General features: G+C 39.4%; 2 protein-coding genes across 7 annotated transcripts in view; one reads left to right on the top strand and one right to left on the bottom strand.

The window, feature by feature from the left end:
• The window catches only part of nf1a (neurofibromin 1a), a 77,071-nt gene that overhangs the window by 15,499 nt on the left and 44,208 nt on the right, over positions 1–17,364 (bottom strand). For all 5 annotated transcript variants that reach the window (XR_005131717.1, XM_037546552.1, XM_037546553.1 and 2 more), the window contains 7 exons: positions 5,170–5,602; positions 4,694–5,034; positions 3,513–3,715; positions 3,231–3,424; positions 2,922–3,062; positions 1,228–1,507; positions 367–581 (listed from right to left, as the gene is read on the bottom strand). Coding sequence is in view for 4 of the 5 variants with exons in the window: in XM_037546552.1 (XP_037402449.1) it covers positions 367–581; positions 1,228–1,507; positions 2,922–3,062; positions 3,231–3,424; positions 3,513–3,715; positions 4,694–5,034; positions 5,170–5,602 (1,807 nt within the window). In the remaining variant the exon portion in view is untranslated. The remainder of the gene's footprint in view (positions 1–366; positions 582–1,227; positions 1,508–2,921; positions 3,063–3,230; positions 3,425–3,512; positions 3,716–4,693; positions 5,035–5,169; positions 5,603–17,364) is intronic.
• Positions 8,370–13,408, top strand: LOC108425904 (protein EVI2B). Of its 2 annotated transcripts, none has more exons than XM_017694969.2 (2): positions 8,370–8,525; positions 9,003–13,408. In XM_017694969.2, exon 2 carries the CDS (start codon positions 9,039–9,041, stop codon positions 10,983–10,985), a length of 1,947 nt encoding a protein of 648 aa, XP_017550458.1. In that variant the 5' UTR covers positions 8,370–8,525; positions 9,003–9,038; the 3' UTR covers positions 10,986–13,408. The 2 variants fall into 2 exon arrangements, with proteins under 2 accessions (XP_017550458.1, XP_017550459.1); XM_017694970.2 differs by having other exon boundaries at positions 8,373–8,525; positions 9,010–13,408.

The following is a 17,364-nucleotide window of genomic DNA, read 5'->3' as shown; positions in this document are numbered from 1 at the left end:
AGCACAGACCAAACACAGAAATATGCTGTCAATCATGGTTTAAATATAATGCACAAGTAAGGCAGTAACAGCATTTCAAATAGTATGAAACAATACACACTGTCCATGAAATGTTAGGGGACGTATAGCTTTTTAAAGTGAATAATACAAGTGAGGATATTTTCTTGTCAATTTACAGTAACATACTAATGAGTAATTTTGCAGAAATTAGTGTTACACATGTTAATATGTGTGACAAAATGCATGGCTATACTGTTTCAAGGCAAAATTTCAAAGCAATGTGTCCCAAACCTTTGACAGACAGTGGTTATATGTACCCTGAATGTACAGCAGTATCTGTCATGCATGATAAAAGTGGACACTGACCTCCATGATCTCCAGCAGGGCTTCAGTGACTGTCTCCAGAGAGGACAGGGCGAAAGTCTCTCGCTCATAGGAGCCTGGGGAGAAGGAGCGATCTCTGTAGCTGGAGCGGAAAGCTATAACCGCCGCTGACTTTACCTTACTGATGCCGAACAGAAGGTAGAACTTGGGCAGTGAAAATTCTGTCAGGCTCAGCCGCAGCACCTGTTTAGTCTCTTCTGCAGGTAAGAGAACCAGGCCAAATCAGAAGAGCCATACTACCATACCTTACATATTGGAGACATGTATAAAACATACCAAAAAACAGAAATCATCACACAGACCAATCAGGATTCCAAAAAAACAAACAACACCCCCATCCCAAAAAACAGCTCTTAAAATAGTTAGTCTGTTGATATTATATAAATTGACCTACTGTTTTCCTGCATAGATGTCTGAACAAAGGTCTGGAATTATTATCCAATGAAGTCATCAATTATGAAAAATGTCAATGTGAATTTTCAGAGCTGGATGTTAGAGCTGAAAATTTATTGAATATTTGTAATGACTGTTTTGGGAGACCTCTATAAGCGTGATAAGCCTCATTAGCAAAATGGAAACCTTAAGCAATAATTTAGTGCTCGTACAGCGGCCAGATAACAGACCATCAGGCAGAAATGCAGACAAGACTCCTATCGCCACTTTTCTCGACTAAAACTAGTACTACCTCAAACAGCATGGCTTTTTACCCTTCATTACTGAGTGAATTGTGTGAAAAACAGTCCAAATTATGTTTCATGTTAAGATTAGTTGATTAATTATTAAACATGTAAACTTTGATTAAAGGGGGAATTTTAATGGAAACAAATGTTACAGTTCTCTTACCACTGAAATTGAGCTGGGAACAAGTACACAGTGAGTGGATGATGTTGATGACCAGGCCATGGGTGGAGGCTCTGAGGGAGAGGGGTCCCGTAGCCACAAGCAGGGTGACCACATGAAAGAGGTATGGCAGGTGAGCCGCCACGTCCAGAGAGTTATTAAAGGAAAGCATAAGCATGTAGCGGGCCAAGATGGCAATGTCATCCCACATCAGGTGTTGCTCCAGCGTAGGAGTGGGAGACAGGCATGTCTTATCAATGATTTTACACATGCGGCCAATTACCTGTGGAGAAAATGGGAAAAGGCCTTTGTATAGTTGTTACAGCCAAAGAAAACTGGCTAAAACACTGATGTAAGAAGACTGGATTAAAATTTCATACCACTGCTTTAATCTCTGAATTCTTTTAAGATAAGGTAGAATTAACAATACGAAAAAGAACAAAGTTAACACATATCTTTGACCTCTGAAAATTGCTATAGCCAGAAAAGATTAGTTTGTAAAACATTTGAAACAATGTGCCTTTTGTCATCCTCTCACTCTGTGTCATGCACCTAAACATTACTCGCTAGAGGCGTACGACCTCTTCAATAAGGTTATGTTTGGGTCTGTAGTTGACCTCTGAGCTCTAAAGCTGTGTGAGACAGAGAGAGAAAACAGATGCAACGTCTGGACAAAGCCTACCCTTGTGCTCCTAAACTGGCATGTTGTGACATCAGCAGTGGCTGGCACATGCTAGCCAAATAATGCTCAGCAACCATTTAGTGTAGCTACAAACTTTAAAATACAGCTAATATGACAAACGGGACTAAGCAGGCAAGAAGACAAATCCTAATGCATTTGCTGCATCGCTAAAGGACTGCAATGCTTGAGACACTTGAGGTTAGTGGACTTTAAATCAGAAAAACCACCCTTGCGCTGTCAAGACACCCTTAACTGTCTGACAATGATGCCCATTCACTGTAATGACTAACAGTTTTTCATACAACAGGAGAGAGTGGTTAGTTGGTTTACTATTGTGCTGCTGTTTGAGAGCGTGCATGTACGGAATGGGAGCAAGCATTTGTGTACAAACACTAGAGATAATGGAGTAGTGGAGCGAGGCTGGATAAGATCAGTGAAGCTACAAGAGAAATGGTTTTGGAGCACAAAACGAGAGCAACCTCAAACGTAAGTCAAGCTCCATTTCAAAGAGGGTCAGTAAGGTGGTACAACGATAAAGCTTATCTCTGCTGTCAAGATGAGAATAGGCATTTCTTAGATGCTTTAAGATTTGGTATGCTCATATAATAATGCCAATATACTGAAATTTAGATCAGCTTTAACAAAACTATAAGTATATTAACAAAATGTTAATGTTTCTGAATATAAATTTACGGTTTATTAAAAGCATGTTTTAGGTAAGTGAGTTTTAGAACTTAAGTATGACTCTGATGGTTACCATTTCATTTTTGATTACATATTGAAGGCACTAGTGCTGATAAATTATGAACAGTACGGGTAACAATTCATTTCTGATGAAGGATAAAAACCCAAAAAAGTATCTTGACTAACATGCTGACATATTTTTGGAAGAGTAGGTAAACAAACAGAAAAGCTTTCCATTGTATATTCTGCTCTTATGAGTGACTAACAATATCTAATATTTATATTTAATATTTAACATTTATAATATGTTAGTTCAGCAGTGAAGACCTACCTTGCTGGATACCAGTTTGACATTTCCTGAAGCCAGAGCCACAGCTGTATCTGCCATTACTTCTGCTTTGATGGATCCCAGGCCGCCAGTAGCACTGGTCTTTATGAAACTATCCAACACCACATCAAGCAGGTCTGATATCTAGAGATGTAAACAGAAGTCCCATTTAGGAGTCATGTAATTCTGACAATGAAAGCTTGGTCTAGAAAACCAAGACCATACCTGAGATCTTCCAAATAAACATAACAATTAAAGGACTGCAGGGGCAAAGCAGAGAAGTGGAAGATGAGCTTGGCGTGAGGAACCTACCTGTCCCAGGCTGCCCCATATCTTAGCCTGAATTGAGGGGTACATCTGCTTCTCATTGATGGTCATGGTGATCAACTTGTCTAGAATGGCAGTGACACGCTGTCGTTTGGCGTCATCATTGTGCTTACAGAAGCGTACCAGGTTGCGCAACCAAGGAGTCATGTACTCAAGACACAGGTGCTTCAGTTCAATACCTGAAGGCCCACAACAGGAAGAGTTAATTACACAAAAATACTAAATATAGATGTGTAAATCTCAATATGCAACGTTTGCAGCACTGACTTGACTTGCTGAATCCAGAGATGCACTCTTCCAGAAACTCCAGGGTGAGGTGAGGTTCGTTGGCTGCTAGTGTCTTACTTATAGACACAATAAAAAGGGTGTTGTTGGCTGGGATGCATAAGCCAGATGTCTCCAAAAGCTGCCCTTCAATCTTGAGGTTAAAAGTGCCAGTTAAGGCACACAGGAGGTTGTATGCTGCTGACCTAGTGACAATGGCAACAAATATAATGTCATGTAACTAACTAGTGTTGGTACTAGTGCATATGTGATGTCATGTATCTAGCAGTGGTGTTTTGATTATTCAGTTATGAAAGAGGACATACACTAGTGTTCAAAACTCTGTAAATTGCTCGTCATAACCGCTATTATTTTACTCAATTTTAATTTGCACAGTGTAGACTGAAAGTAAGGCCAGAAACCTTAAGTTTTATATATTTTTTTGAGAGCACCAGAAATTAAATGTTAAATACCTTAAGTACACAATATTTAAAAAATCAAAAATTTAATTGATTAATAATATACTGTAATTATTTATTTCTTCATAAGTTATCTGCCTCCACACTGTTTCAAATATGAGGTTTTCTATGTTTTCTCTCCTCCCCTTTTTTCTTAAAAAAAATTCTTATTGATTTTCATAAGGCTTCAAAATAAAAATGATAAAATGCTCATATGGAATGCAGATATTCTTAATAGTTTACAGCTTTCTCAATAATAAGGCATCTATAGCTCTGTTCATCATTCTGGACACATCTAAAGATTTCTTAAGTAGCTGAAATTGGTAATTTCATAATTTAATCAACATTTTTATTCAATCAAAAACAACGATTACAAACCTCTGAACACTAGTGTATATTAAACCATGAAACAATTATTTATCAAAGCAATGAAACACGTCATTGGTTCTTGGCTCTCAAGCAGCTCAATTTTATTGCCCGGGGGGTGGCAAGTTCAAGTGCCTTCCAGTTGAACTAAAGATACGCAAGGCCACTATTAGCATTTCTAATTAGTTCAAAACAACAAAGACAGAAGCTCACTAATAGAAGGCCCATTGTTACAATAAGCACTGTGAGATGCATTGGACTATTCATCCATCATCATGGACTATCAAAATGGCTGGGCCACAGGGCAAAAGCAAGTTGTGTCCAAACTTCCAGGCTTATCAAAATCACCAAGCCTCTTACCTCAGACTAGGGTCGGAACTCCCCAGGTTTAGTAAGGCAATGTTGAGCAAAGTGCCAGGCACATCTTTTGGCCTGATTTTAGTGTGCTGGGGAATGGAGTCAGGCTGAGAGAGCTCCCAGCGTGTGCGGATATGGATGATGGATTGCACTATGGCATCACATTCCTGGTGCATGAAGGTTAGGGGTGTGCCTTGATTGGCAATGGTCAGCGTGAACTGATTCTCATCCACAAGGCAGATCTCTTCAATCTCAGAAGCATAGTAGATATCATTAAGAAAGACTGACTGGCCCAGAACACGGGTACGTTCAGCTGACGTCACCTGCACAGCTGTGGAGCCCACCTGAATGGAAACAGAACAGAAGGTGGAAAGAGACCTTCAAAGACTGACAATTTTCTTTTAACCAAGAACTAAAAAACAATGGCCAAGTTATTTAGTGGTGCTCCAAGGAGCTTACTATTATCCATGAGAAAGTACCTTGATGGACACTTTTGTGTCTTTGTGAGCAAGCTTAAGGGCATTATGGAAAACTTTGAGGTCCTCCTCCAGGGCCAGAGTTGCGGCAGGAAGCTTCTGCTGGTCAGGCTCCACATGTTCAGCGAGTCGTGCAGGTGAATCAATAAACAATAGCTTCTTACTCCCCTTGAGACCAGTCAGCAATCGCTCATGGTATTTGGTGTACTCTCGCACCCAGGTGTTGCAGTTGTAGATGAAGACTGCAGCCACATTCTCATAAGCAAAATTTGGAAATACAACAAACCACTTTGAAAGGAAGTCTGTCTTGAAGCGGTTGCTTGGGCCAACATGAGTGAGGTCCACTACTATCTCATACTGTTTGGCATAGTATGGCTTGAGGGTCAGCAGTACATGGTAGATCAGAAGGTCACCGTTGATCTGCCCTGTTTTAAACCTAAAGAAGGGCAAAAGAAAGAAACTCTTAAGCCTGTTCTGAAAAGAAATTATTTTTTCGAGGTGTTAAAGAAACAAACAAAAAACAAAATTTTTTAAATCTGCAAACATGTTTTGGGGTATTTTAGTTTTCAATGCCATAAATGCACTTGACATATTTAAAAAATTATTTTTGCTTACATCAGGCTTTACCAATTTAGAAATGTCAAATAATTAAGACATAATTTACTCAGCACTTGTGTTTGCAACGGCAAAGTCTGTTATTTGCAGTTATTTATGCTCTACTTTGTTCTCTCTTTTATGTTCTATTTTGTTCACTGTCTCACAGACACAAGTAAGCCGTTTCTAAATTCACAGACCCTCAAATAACTTGAACAGGCGATGGGCAGGAAGTGACTGTTTTGCATCTCAGTTTGTAACATTCACTGGCTCTGTTCATAAATTCTTCATCACGCTCTTCATCCACATTCTTCAACAAGCTCTGCCAACACTGCATGAAGGTAAATATTTAACACAACACTTTTTTTGTATTTACTAACTGCTAATGTGCTAATGATTTTGCAGCATTATTCACACATTTATTACACTAAAATACTCAACAGGTAAGATTGTTTTTCCGCCCGCCAACATAAACAAGAAATTCAGTGATCTTGGAGAAAGAAATGTTATACTTGTGACTCCAGACAAAAAAAAAAAAAAAAATCATTTTTATATCTTATTTTTTATTGTTAAACTAACCCCTACATGGCTGTCTTGTTAAGTTTTGCTCATTTCAGTACGGAATTTGAGTGGTTCATTTCCAACATTATGTTCTTCTTTCTCCATATTTGAACAGGCATGGAGACCCCTTTTAGCACAGGCTTTACTAAAGAGTTTTTTAAAAACACCACCACTGCCTCCATCACCAATGACATACAGAACCAAACTGAAGCTCCAACAAGCGTGTCTCCTGCTTTTGGCTCAGTGTGCTTCATTGACCCTCAGCTAGCGTTCATAGTGGCCGTATCTTCTGGGGGTCTCATCATCGTCCTACTAATATCGACCTTGGTGTTGACCTGTAAAGTCATCAGTCTGAAGCGGCAATGCGAGACCCGGCGTCCAACCCACAGTAACGTGGACCTGGTGAGTGGAACAGGCTACTGGGGCACTGAAACGATAGAGGGAGGCATTGTAGGACCATGCGAGACCAATCTCTTGTTAGAGGAGGTGAGGACCGACGCAGAGGACGAGGAGGCGCATGATGAGGCAGAGGAACCTATCCTGCACCACAGCCCCACTACAAACATGGATGTGGAGTGTGCCCCAGTTGCAATGCAAACAAGTACCTCCAGAGATTCCTGCCTAGATCCTAAGGAACTGGAGAACATGCCATTGATGGTGTGAGCTTGAATAGGTGCATCCTTCCTTTCTGTACCACATAAACTAAAGGCAGCCTAAAGGCAGCAAATTATAGACCCAGTCTCTGGCCTTACCAACAGATAAAGATTTTTTCCCTTGTTTTTTCTTTTTTCTATTATTTACTTTTCACTTCGTTTATGATTTAGAATGGGAAGATTTTCAATTAGGAGAACACAGTAAAAATTATTACATAAAATGTCTAGAGGCATCATAGATATTGAATTCACAGGCATTGTGTCAAACATTTTAAATGTAAGATGTACCTTTGATAAATAATCATTAACTGAGCTAACAAAACTGTGGTACTAACCTGTTCAGGAGATCCATGTTTTGAAAATGTATTTCTGGTTTGGTTTGAATAACAGATATTTTGATGTTTTTGATACCTATGTAAATTGAACTGGAGAATACCATATTACAGTAAAACTTCAGATGCCATATCTGTTAAATAACTGATAACTAACAACAATGCTCTTTAAACTCACATTTATAGAAAAATCTAACCTGAAATTATTAATACTGATACAATGTTGGTAGTGAAGGGCATTACATGTTCTGGGCACAATTGAAACAGAATCAAAAGTTGAAAAACAAACCCTCCTCAAATAAATACATTAGTCCAAGATCAGTCTTTCTTGCAGATTAGAATAGTCAGTATGGCTTCTGGCAACACACAAATACAAGACATAATGCCAACAAATAAATAATTAAATTGAAACATATTTCAAAAACGGCAAAACTCAGGAGGATTCGATGTCAGAAATAAATTTCTCTGTAAAAGAAATGTATTAGTCACCCAGCCAATTTTTGCTGATAAAAAGCTTTCTGTGTACGTCACCATGTGCCAGACAAACTGTGAAACTGCTGTCTGCTCAAATACCCCTCTTCCTGTCAAAGGCTTTAAATGTTGTCTTGTATGTGTATGCCACCATAAAAAAATAAAACTAAATGGCAATTACAAATAATTGCGTGTACATGCTGCATTTCTCGTATCAAGTAATTAAAAATGTGTTCTTAGAGCATTAAGATGTTTAATTTTTAAAGGCTCGCAAAGGAGAAGCTAATGGATTACATTTAACTGGAATCAGGCTGAAGATAAACTGGGTGTGAAATTCTGAACACACCACTCACCTTCATGATATGAGTGGTCAGATGTTCCATTATCATTATATATAAAAACATACAAACACTTTTCCCCATCATCTAACAGGTTTGTACTTAAATATTTGCCGTTTAATTTTTAGCATATTATTGCCCTTTTTACTTTGTAGGAACAGTGATGGTTTAGTGAGAATAAAATGCTCATTAGTTAGAGAACAGAAAAAGCAGTGGTTTCACAGCTCTCATTTCCTGTCAGTGAAACATGCTCAAGTTCCGTATTCAAGATCACTGCTGCTCCCTCGATCACAGCCTTCATAAGGGGCTCTGCGTCTGAACATATAAATGTTTTAATCTTATTGAAACTGAGATTTAGATAACTGCACAGAAGAATGTCTGGATTTTATTAGAAAACTACAGTAATACTGGTAAGTGACAATATTCATGTCTTAGTGAGACAATATTATTCAACATTTAATGCTACAATTCTTATTTGTCTAAATGTTGTCTCAACCTTGCGAAGTTGGGCTGACTGTTAGCCATGCATCACTTCCATGTCTACTTTTTATACTTAGGTATCCTTGGTTTTCTATTTTAATAATTACTTTTAAGCATCATAATAAAATCTAAGAATGATAAAATAATAAGAATACTGATAACATTACCAAACATTGTGTTGAATACTATGTACATATCTTCAGCAATACTGGTAAAAGATTACCATTGGCAATTTAAAAACCTTTGCGCACATCAAAAAGAAGTTAGACAGTCATATAAGGAAACAAATGAGGAACATTTCACAATATGTCTACAGTTGCTGCAACTTGCTAAATCTTCTTTTAAACCTTCTAAAAGAGTTAGTCACTAATATAGATTATAGACAAATAACCACATTTGTCTGAAAGTTTTCAGGAGACACCACCTATGAGGAGTACATCACGATGACCGTTCTCTGTGTGTGTGTGCTAGTCCTGCTCCTTCCATGGAAACTAAATGGTACTCTAACCCTCAACCCAAGTGTCTCCACACAGCATGAAGTTATTTCTGAAGGTCATGGGCCTTCCACAAGAGGGCATGAATCTACAGTTATGTCCACAAGAGATCATGCTCAGATTACCCAAGAGCTCAGATCTGAAGATGGTGCTCCTTCTTCAAAATGGCCCTCAACAATCTTACAGGATCACCATATTACAGGTGAAAGTCATACAGAGCACAAAATAACTGAGACGCAAATCATCACAGAAGAAAAGAAGTCAACTTCACATTTGTCTTCCTTGGGACAGCTGACTAAACGGAGCTCTGATTACACCAGCCTGCATGAAGATCATGGGCCTTCCACAAGAGGTCAAGAACCAACAGTGATATCCACAAGAAATCATGATGAGGACACCACAGGGCTGAGACCTGAAGATAGTGTGTTGTCTTCAAAAATGCACTCTCAAATTACCCAGGACCAACAAATTACTGGTATGAGTCACACTGAGAATAAAACCACAGAGGTGCAAATCACCGTGGGAGAAAGTGAGTCACCTTCAGATTTCTCCTCCAGCGCCAGCTCAAAAGGGCACACAAAAAGAAGCTTGGACTACTCTCAAAACAGCCAAACCACAAGTACGCCAACCGAACAGACTACTTTAATGTCGCAGACAAACATTACCACTGGAGATCAGCATCAAACATCACATATATTCAAATCCACTAACAAGACTGGTGTGACAGATAATCAACTACAAGAAATTTCGAGATCTACAGTTAAGATCTTCAACCTAGAGACCAATCACACAAATTTCCAAACTAGTGAAGTTATTACATATGAACCTCGGAAAGTATCAGCAGTTCCTCAGACAAACATGACTACAAAATGGTCCAAGCAAACCCAAGGAACTGAAGGAACCAAGGCATCCCCAAGTCACCTAGTACCATATACAACCAACACAAGTACTAATTTGATGACTACAAGCAACAAAACAAATCCCACTGCTCCTGCAGTCAGTACTTCCACAATGGAAGTCATCACCACAAAAAACCAATCCATGATTATAGCAGGCTCTTCCACTGGTCTCATTTCAACTGTTAACACAAAGACTGTCACCACTGCCACAGCCACCATGGATATGAAAACAGACAAAACCAATACAAGAGGTATGACTACCTCCACGACTACATTTACGACATTCACCACTCGATTGGGCAAAAAACAAACTGCTAAAAAAAACAAGCCGGAGACTTCAAATAATTCACAGCAAGGAAAAGAAAAACAAAATAAAAACAATGCAGGTCCCATAGTAGCAGCTCTGATTGGAAGTGTGCTGGTTCTTATGCTCATTGCAATCGTGGTAATCTTAGCAAAAAGACATCGGATGCATAAAAAGAAGCTGGAGAACCCCGATTGGGCTGGTCCCTCACCGTTCCTCGAAGGTGATACCCAGCACGGCAATGGTGAAGACGGACCGTTCCAAAGACGCGACACCAAAAGGATCTCACTCCATTCGTTTTTTCCCCAAAGGCTCTCCCAACGGCTTTCGTTGCTGGTAGAAGAAGAGGTCCAAATGAACGAAATTGCAGTAAGTAGCACATTTGGCAAGAATGAGCAACCACAGAATGGAAAACCAGCAGAAGAACAGGAGCAGATCCAGACACAAAAAACAGCCAATCAAGTTCCAGCTCCTGAGGCATCTGCAGACTCAACAGTCACCGAGATGGTAACTGGGCCTGCTGTTCCCGACAACAATGCGAATATCAAACCAACGTCTAAACCTGATGATGAAACCATTCCATCTCCATCCTCACAGACAAACACTGTCCCTCCACGTCCATACGAGGATGTGGATCTCAATCCGCCACAAACAAATGCTGTAGATACTCCTCCTGCTCCACCACTACCCTGAACTCTGTGACATGGAAAAACCGCTTCCTCACCAGAAACCACTAACCAGAAGAGAGCAAAAAAAACCCAGCAGACTGTTAACTGCGTTCAGAACAAGCAACCTAAAGGTAAAAACAATATGAAAGACACAGTACTGGAGTAACCTAGCAAAGGTTTACATTTTAGGATGGATTGATTTGATTCCTACAGCTTTGTCAATTAGCTCCTTGAACAAAAGAAAAAAAACAAAAAAAAAAAAAAAACACTTCCTTCGCTTAAGATTAATAAAGTAGATTACTCTGCCTCATTAAGGCAAATACTCACTTTAACACACTGATTGTCTCTGCTAAGGCCTTTTTTTCATTTGGACCAGCGTTTTAAAATAAGGACATGTAGATCTGCAAATACAAAAATGCTCTGGCTTTAGCAAAAGTTGTTAATTTAAGAGTATTTACATTTATGATTGTTTATTTTGAAGGTTTTCTTTGTCATGTTGTGGTCCATCATTAAATGGCTGCATTGCAGTATTAAATGCTCCAGTTTTAGTTTTAGATTGATATTGGAGAGACTGTGAGTGTGTAGGATGCCATTTCCTCTTATTCTCTGCTCATGGAACAGTAAAAGCCTGCAATCCTCTAGCTGAACGTGCACATAAAATCACAATGAGGTGTGTTTGTGTGTGAGACAGAGGGTCCAAGAATGTGTATCTAAGTGTGATGGAGAGGCAGAGAAACACTGAGAAACCGGGGGAGAGAGAGCAAAGCATCACTGAAACTGTTAAGTGAGTTACTGCAGTGGCACATGCTACAGCATCTGATCGCTTCTCTGAGCAGCAAACAACCTGTGATCTACAACCCGGCCAGCCCAACTGCAGTACGCATCCCCTTTTACCGTCACCCAATTCTGACAGTGTCATAATTCTAACAAAAGGTTTAGGTCTTTTTTTTCTTAAATGAAAACTAAATTGACTGCAATAAGAAAATGAATTTGAACCTAAATTAGGACTGGACCTAACAATTCAAATACTAGTATTGTTATGTTGGCATTAAATTGCTCTATTTAGCACCCAAAAGCTGTCTTAAGAAACAAAAACTGTAACCTGAAATAAATTTGATCAGAAATGCATTTAGGTAGAACGGCTACTGTTGTATATAAGAAAAGATTTCACACATACCAAATATAGGAATTTTAGTTTGGAATACATTATAAATTTATTACAGGCATCCATGTCACCTTGCTCAAGAGTGTCATGTGTCCAGTCAGAACCCAGCTCAGTTGCATAACAGCTACAGGTAGACTTACATGTCTTTTTTCTAATTTAACTTTTTTATAGCAGGTTTAAAACTAGACAGGACAAAGATCAGGTCTGTGAAAAGTCTGCAACTATAAGAACATTTAGAATATAGATATTCAAGTTATTTTTGTCACAACTAGAGATTATTTAGTTTTAGATTTTAAATATATTTTTCCTTTTCTAAATGAAAGGTATCAAAAAGGTAAATGTAAAACGGGTCGTTTGTTTAATACTGCATCTATTTTAAGTCTCACCGACCGAGTGACCAAATGGCATACCAGTATCAGATTTAGCTTTTTTCTTCTTGTATATTAAAAAAAAACCCTCCAAAATCTTGTAGAGCTTGTGCCCATATGGTGCACAAAAAAGGAAATGCCACAGCGGAATAGGAAATGAACCACAAGACTATTTCAGTGGTTTCACTTGTACTGGAACAAAAGTTTAGTTACCATAGAAAAAGCCTATGGCAACCTCAACAGTTTCTGTACTATGGCAGCTGGACACAATCACTCTGAACTGCTTCAAAATTAGACTCTAGAACCTGCTGCACATGTGAACAGTAAACTAGGCAATGCTGGATGTACAATGTGAATAATGTGGTCTAGAAGCTGATGACTGTTTCTAAAGCATCACAGCAGCACAAAAAGCAACACAGTGCCAGTAAAGACATCATGAAAAAACTTGTGAGTTGAAGTGTTGTTCACACGTCTGCTGGTGCTACCACACTTATGATGCCTGGTGCATCACTTGGCTGGAGTAAATCATTCTCAGTACAAGAGCAAACCAGGAAAGCAGGTTAATGTAATGTATGACATTTCTCTGTAAATATACCCAGTTAAAATACAGACAAATTAGATCAGACGTAAAACCCTTTATTTAAAAAAACAAAAACAAAACAACAACAACAACAACAAAAAAAACAACAACAGGAAGCTGTTAGATCCCAAGCAAGATCACATGTGGACAACAAGATGATATTTTATTGTTATTGTGATATAAAATAGGCTTTTCTGAGCATATTGTGGATATCATCAGTACTCAAAAGAACACTGAACAACAGCATGTTTTTTATAAATAAAAAAATCATTAGTTACACTGGATTTAGCGCAGTGCATTATGTGAAATGGCGAATAAAAATGATTGTACCCAGAGTTTTGGCTGGCTATTTTTAAATGTGGTACTGCTGGTGCATTGTGTACGCATGTCAAACTATTGTGAATTGTATTGTGTGTAGTGAAAATGCTTAAGTATCATCATATGATGTTTTATGCTATATGGCCCACCTTTAAAAGTGGTCCAGTAAGTGAAGAAGATACTTTTTGCACAGACCCACTCGTAGACAGTGGTGAAAGGGAAAATCTATAATTAACAGCACTAAAGTTTCAAGAAAAAGAAGAACTGAAGAGATGTGCAGGCTATTGCAAAACATTAGTCCACCACTCAATTTTGTAACTATGACATAGTTACAAGACTAGTATACAACCAAGTGTGAATAATGCAACATCAGATCCAAAGGCTCCAAAGCTATAATGCTAGTAGACAGAAAATGAGTAGTTTTTGCTCATATTTTTAGAGAAAGTATACATATTGCTTGACTTGATACATGATTTTGAGTAACTGTAAACATTTGGGTGTGTACATGCAGAAATCTTCTTAGAGTCTTAAAATATGTTATGCTGAAATAGCGCGTTGAACAGCCCTGCTATCATAAGAGTCCTGTACAAGGAAACTTGATGTACTTGAACAATTATTTAATGTCGAACTTCTTATTTTTATAATAACATTCAATATTACTACTACTGCTATCATCATCATTTATACTACTATCATTAGCAACATCACCATGGTCAACACTTATGAATAAATGTAACTATACAAAGTGGTTATTCACTTATTCAAGTATATCTATCACAAACACACTCATCTGTAGCTGCATATTCATCTGTAGCTGCTTTTCTCACATGTCAGGGAAACTCCACGAGTTTCTTGTAAAATATCTCTCAATGTTTGATTTTAATTAAGGTGAACTCGGTTCTCATCCTCCAGCTTCTCTTTTGATTGTCCTGTTCCACCTTAAATGATGCCTGAGGCACCAGATTGTCCTGCTGCGCCCTTTAAGGTGGAACGGGAGAATACAAACAAGAAGCAGGAGAAAGAGAAGCGACTTAAGTTTCGTGAGTTGCTACAGATTAAATGCATCAGGAAACTAGAGTAATTTATAAATGTAAATAAGTCCATTCATCTCCAAATGATCAATGTCCGTCTTCTCTCTCTTTGCCGTTTCGTTGTCTGCATTGCTGTGTGCCCAAAAGTCTGCGCTGATCTACAGGGTTAAACCGTGAATTATGTTATTTTACCTAAAAATCTAGTTCTCCACAGCTCTGCAGCAGTGGAGAGATTATTCAGGCCTGATTCTCACCCCAAACAGAGTCAGAGTCAATGATGAGGGTTTTGAGGCTAAAGTATTGCTGAAGTTTAATAAAGACTCTGAATGTCATGTCTGTTCATAAACCAATCGGGCATAACATTATGACCACCTCTGTGTTTCTACACTTACTGTCCATTTAATCAGCTCCATTTACTATATAGTAGCACTTTGCAGTACTACAAAACAACAGACTGTAGACCAGTCTCTGCAGATTTTATTATCCCCCTTTTACGCTGTTCTTCAGTGGTCAGGACCCCTATGGACCCTCACAGACACAGAGCAGGTACTCGTTGGGTGATGGATCATTCTCAGCACCGCAGTAACACTGACGTGGTGGTAGGTGTGTTGGTGTATGTTGTGCTGGTCTGAGTGGATCAGACACAGCAGGAAAATGAGCGCAGAAGCAAGGAGGTGGTCATAATGTTATGCCTGATCGGTGTATCTTGCTGAAATGTTTAAATTGGAGCAGTTTTATTTTAACAGTGGTCAACGCTTTGCACAAAATTCTCTGGTTTGTATTTGGTTATTTTTCTTGATTATTGTTAGGAAAAACCCGGAATGATTGACTTTGAACTTTTTTTTTTGTTGGACATCACGCCTTTGAGTGTATAAGTTTGATTGCTGGTTAAACTTTTTGGTGATCTTTTTGTATATTTACAGCTTTTCAATTGTGTGTTTCTTTCTGGCACATGATTAAATGCAGTGTCTTGTCCACACTGTCAGTTGGGCTTGTTTGGTGTGTCAGGTAGAGATTCACAAACATTCTGCCAATCTACTTTTCAAAACGTAGCTAAAAAGCAGCACACTACTTTTCAAAAAGTAGCTAAAAATTAGCCACTACTCTTTCTAGCTATCCCAACCCTGCATACACACACACACACACACACACACACACACACACACGTATACATATATACACACACACATACACACACATATATACACATACACATACATACATATATACACACACACACACACACACACACACACACACACACACACACACACACACACACACACACACACACACACACACACACAGCTCAAAAAATAAAGGGAACACTTAAACAACACAATAACTCCAAGTAAATCAAACTTCTGTGAAATCAAACTGTCCACTTAGGAAGCAACACTGATTGACAATCAATTTCACAGCTGTTGTGCAAATGGAATAGACAAGAGGTGGAAATCATTCACAATTAGCAAGACACACTCAATAAAGGAGTGGTCCTGCAGGTGGGGACCACAGACCACTTCTCAGTACCTTTCTGCTTTCTGGCTGATGTTTTGGTCACTTTTGAATGTTGGTGGTGTTTTCACACTCATGGTAGCATGAGACGGACTCTACAACCCACACAAGTGGCTCAGGTAGTGCAGCTCATCCAGGATGGCACATCAATGCGAGCTGTGGCAAGAAGGTTTGCTGTGTCTGTCACCGTAGTGTCCAGAGCCTGGAGGCGCTACCAGGAGACAGGCCAGTACACCAGGAGACGTGGAGGAGGCCATAGGAGGGCAATAACCCAGCAGCAGGACCGCTACCTCCGCCTTTGTGCAAGGAGGAACAGGAGGAGCACTGCCAGAGCCCTGCAAAATGACCTCCAGCAGGCCACAAATGTGCATGTGTCTGCACAAACGGTTAGAAACCGACTCCATGAGGATGGTATGAGGGCCCGACATCCACAGATGGGGGTTGTGCTCACAGCCCAACACCGTGCAGGACGCTTGGCATTTGCCAGAGAACACCAGGATTGGCAAATTTGCCACTGGAGCCCTGTGCTCTTCATAGATGAAAGCAGGTTCACACTGAGCACATGTGAAAGACATGACAGAGTCTGGAGACACCGTGGAGAGCGATCTGGGTTCCTCCTAATGCAGGACAAATGGTAGACCTCATGTGGCTGGAGTGTGTCAGCAGTTCCTGCAAGATGAAGGCATTGAAGCTATGGACTGACCCGCCCGTTCCCCAGACCTGAATCCGACTGAGCACATCTGGGACATCATGTCCCGCTCCATCCACCAATGCCACGTTGCACCACAGACTGTCCAGGAGTTGACGGATGCTTTAGTCCAGGTCTAGGAGGAGATCCCTCAGGAGACCATCCGCCACCTCATCAGGAGCGGGTCCACGCGTTGTAGGGAGGTCATACAGGCACGTGGAGGCCACACAATATTGAGCCTCAATTTTGACTTGTTTTAAGGACATTACATCAAAGTTGGATCAGTCTGTCGTGTGTTTTTCCACTTTCATTTTGTGTGTGACTCCAAATCCAGGCCTCCATTGGTTACTAAATTTGATTTCCATTGATTTTTGTGTGATTTTGTTGTCAGCACATTCAACTTTGTACAGAACAAAGTATTCAGTGAGAATATTTCATTCAATTCATTCAGATCTAGGATGTGTTATTTGAGTGTTCCCTTTATTTTTTGAGCCGTGTGTATATATGTATATACATACATACACACCCAAGATATATGAAGTCATCCACCTTTACGACCTCTACTCCTTGCATCTTCACCTTTCCACCTGTGTGTGTGTGTGTATATATACGTATATATATATATATATATATATATATATATATATATATATATATATATACACACACATACATACACACACACACACACACACACACACACACAGGTGGAAAGGTGAAGATGCAAGGAGTAGAAGTC

This window comes from Pygocentrus nattereri, chromosome 17 (assembly GCF_015220715.1).
Source record: "Pygocentrus nattereri isolate fPygNat1 chromosome 17, fPygNat1.pri, whole genome shotgun sequence".
In the NCBI taxonomy this organism is placed as follows: domain Eukaryota; kingdom Metazoa; phylum Chordata; class Actinopteri; order Characiformes; family Serrasalmidae; genus Pygocentrus; species Pygocentrus nattereri.
Note: the sequence above shows the minus strand (reverse complement) of the source record. Positions and strands in the feature narration are given on the sequence as shown.

What these genes read in the sequence shown, in the direction of transcription:
- LOC108425904 (XM_017694969.2), top strand. Translation starts at nt 9,039, where the DNA reads ATGACCGTTCTCTGTGTGTGTGTGCTAGTCCTGCTCCTTCCATGGAAA.